Source organism: Micropterus dolomieu, linkage group LG03 (genome assembly GCF_021292245.1).
Source record: "Micropterus dolomieu isolate WLL.071019.BEF.003 ecotype Adirondacks linkage group LG03, ASM2129224v1, whole genome shotgun sequence".
Lineage (NCBI taxonomy): Eukaryota > Metazoa > Chordata > Actinopteri > Centrarchiformes > Centrarchidae > Micropterus > Micropterus dolomieu.
The window spans coordinates 30996642-30999561 of NC_060152.1; the positions used below are offsets into that span (position 1 = coordinate 30996642).

Genomic DNA, 2920 nt, shown 5'->3' on the forward strand with positions numbered 1-2920 from the left:
GGTCAGTGGTATCAAATGCAGCACTAAGATCTAATAAAACCAGTACAGAGACAAGTCCTTTGTCTGATGCAATAAGGAGGTCATTAGTAATTTTCACCAGTGCTGTCTCTGTGCTATGATGAGCTCTAAATCCTGACTGAAAATCCTCAAATAAACTATTCCTATGTAAAACGTCACACAGCTGTTTGGCAATTGCTTTCGCCAGGATCTTAGAGAGAAATAGAAGGTTAGATATAGGTCTTTAGTTGGCTAAAAAACTGGATCAAGTTTGGGCTTTTTCAGAAGAGGTTTAATTACAGCTACTTTAAAGTACTGTGGTACATAGCCTGTTGATATCTATCAGACAGACAGATCTTGCCCATGGCATGTAGTTCAGTAATACAAACTCAAAAGTTATCAAACAGTGGTCAGACAAAGAGGGATTCTGTGGGAACACCACTAAATGTTCAGTTTCAATACCATACACCAAAACAAGGTCGAGGGTGTGGTTAAAACAATGGAATCTAACAGAGAGATAAACGCAGTACTGAAGCTGTCAATCCCCTACTATAATAACTAAAGTTGACAAAAACTCTGCAAATTCGGATAAGAATTCAGAGTACGGACCAGGTGCTCGGTACATTATAACGAAAAGAATTGGTTGCAGTGATTTCCAACTTGGGTGCGAAAGACTAAGAACAAGGCTTTCAAATGAGTTATAGTTTAGTTTAGGTTTAGAGCTGATTAGTAGACTAGAGTCGAAGATAGCTGCAACTCCACCTCCTCGGCCTGTGCCTCGAGGAATGTGAGTATTAATATGACTGGGAGGGGTGGATTCACATATTCTCCATCACCCAGCCAGGTTTCAGTAAGACAAAATAAATCAATATTATAATCTGATATTAGTTAATTTACTAGCACACCTTTAGAAGAGAGAGATCTGATGTTTAAGAGTCCACATTTAATTTTCCTATTTGTTTGCACTATTGCTCTTGAGGTTTTTATGCACAGCTCCTCTTCTGTTTACCTTTGATTTAAATAATTTCGATTAGGAGTAGGGTTTTGGGTGGGTAACTGCTGAAATAGAAGGGCAGAGAAGTGTGTTAGACTGCGACTCTGCCTCCTGGTCTCAACTCTGGGTTGTCATGGATTTGGTCCACTAATAAACTTGGCCAGATTTCTAGAAATGAGAGCTGCTCCTTCCCAAGTGGGATGGATGCCGTCTCTCTGAATCAGACCAGGTCTGCCAATGATCTACAAAGCCCACATCGTTTTCGACTTCATGTGTGTTCTTTGTCTGTTGGGCAGGTAAATGACCGTCTGGACAGGTACTGCTGTGGTTTCACACCTGAACCGACAGAACTCTGTGTGGAGAACATGCTGCACGCAAAGTGTGGTAACACCAAGGACCTGCTGCTGGTTCACATCCTGGTGCGTATCGCAATCACTACTAATGGTATTTCAACTCCACAGACAGTAAACCTCTCTTTGTGCCATTAACAAAATTATTTATATCCTGAAATAAATGTTACTGTTCTCTGTTAATGTCATTATTCATCATATCTGAGGGAATAAAGAAAACAAAATCCACCCACGCTGCCCTGCTTGTTTTTTTGTTGCACAACATTTTGTTGCTGCTTCTATCATGACGACACAGGAGAATGGATCTATATTTAAATGATACAACAGAAGCATACATTATACTTCCAGCTATATTAATGTATGAGTTGTTCATAGCTAGCGAACGAGCTCTCAGGCTGGCAGGTGTTTCTGAGGTGGATTAGAGTGCTAATGATGTTACATATGATTTGTTTGCTGCATTATGTAAGAACAGATGAAGCCTGTCTGTGTGAAAATCACAGCAGGCTCTTTTTTCATTCTGCAGTTGACTTATAGGCCTAGAGGGCATGAAGTTGGAATTTGAATAATCTTATTAGGGTTCAAACCACAAAGTTGTTGTTTGTGCTGTAAAATTATTATTATTATTATTACATTTTTGTCCTATGCCGCGGTTCACATTCTTGTGAGCTGGAATAAGCTAGAAACATGAAACTTGGAGGAATAACTGGAAAGGGTGTGCTTCTATAGAAATATTAGCCCAATAGACCAGATGGTGGCGCTGTAATTAAGGCTTAGGGTGGACTCACACTAGGCGATTTGTACCGTGCCCGAGCACGTTGAACCCTGAGAGTCTGTTTCGTTTGACTTTCTTTAAGGTGGGTCTCCGACATTGACCGCTTTATGTTGTGTGCAGCAGTGTTCATGAGAGACAGAGGAAGTGAGCGAGCGAGTGAGACGAGGTGCTGAGCGAATATGTCCGCTGCCCGCAGCTCTGCAATCAAATACGATTTTAAGTAGCCAGGCCAACATAAAATCAGTAGGCTATGTGGCGCTCAGTGTCATACTTTGGCGGGCTGACACAAATAAATCAGTGTATGGGAAACACTGGAGTGATGATGTAAACGTGCACCGGCTCGGATAGTTAGGCGCAATGTGATCGCAGGCCAGTGGGGGAGGGGGGGGGAATAATGCTCGGTACAAGCTAACCTAGTGTTTGTTTGTTTGTTTGTTTGTTTACTTTATTTATACCCGTAGGTAAATTTGTTTTACAGTGCAATGACATTCTATGGCATCCAGTACAAAAAACAACACACAACACAGAACATCACACTACACATAAGGACAGATAAAATAAATAAATAAAATAAAAAATTCATTATGAAAAATTCATGAGACCCCTAGTATATATCTGAGAAAACACCTCTACAATTTGTTAAGCATATCAATCGCATTTATTACGAAGCTGCTTTTATGTCTTTTCGTTCTACACCTAGGGACTTTATACCTCCTCGCAGACGGTAATAACTGAAACTCATTTCGCAGAGGGTGAGAGTCATCATTTAAAATTGAAAGGGCCATCCTTTGTAATTGTTTGGCATAT

The 2920-nt window shown here is 40.5% G+C and overlaps 1 protein-coding gene across 1 annotated transcript in view; it reads left to right on the top strand.

Moving 5' to 3' along the window:
• Window positions 1-2920, top strand: part of gask1a (golgi associated kinase 1A) — a 95680-nt gene that overhangs the window by 87952 nt on the left and 4808 nt on the right. Inside the window, exon 4 of the mRNA XM_046043723.1 lies at window positions 1288-1410. Within this exon, the coding sequence (XP_045899679.1) occupies window positions 1288-1410 (123 nt within the window). The remainder of the gene's footprint in view (window positions 1-1287; window positions 1411-2920) is intronic.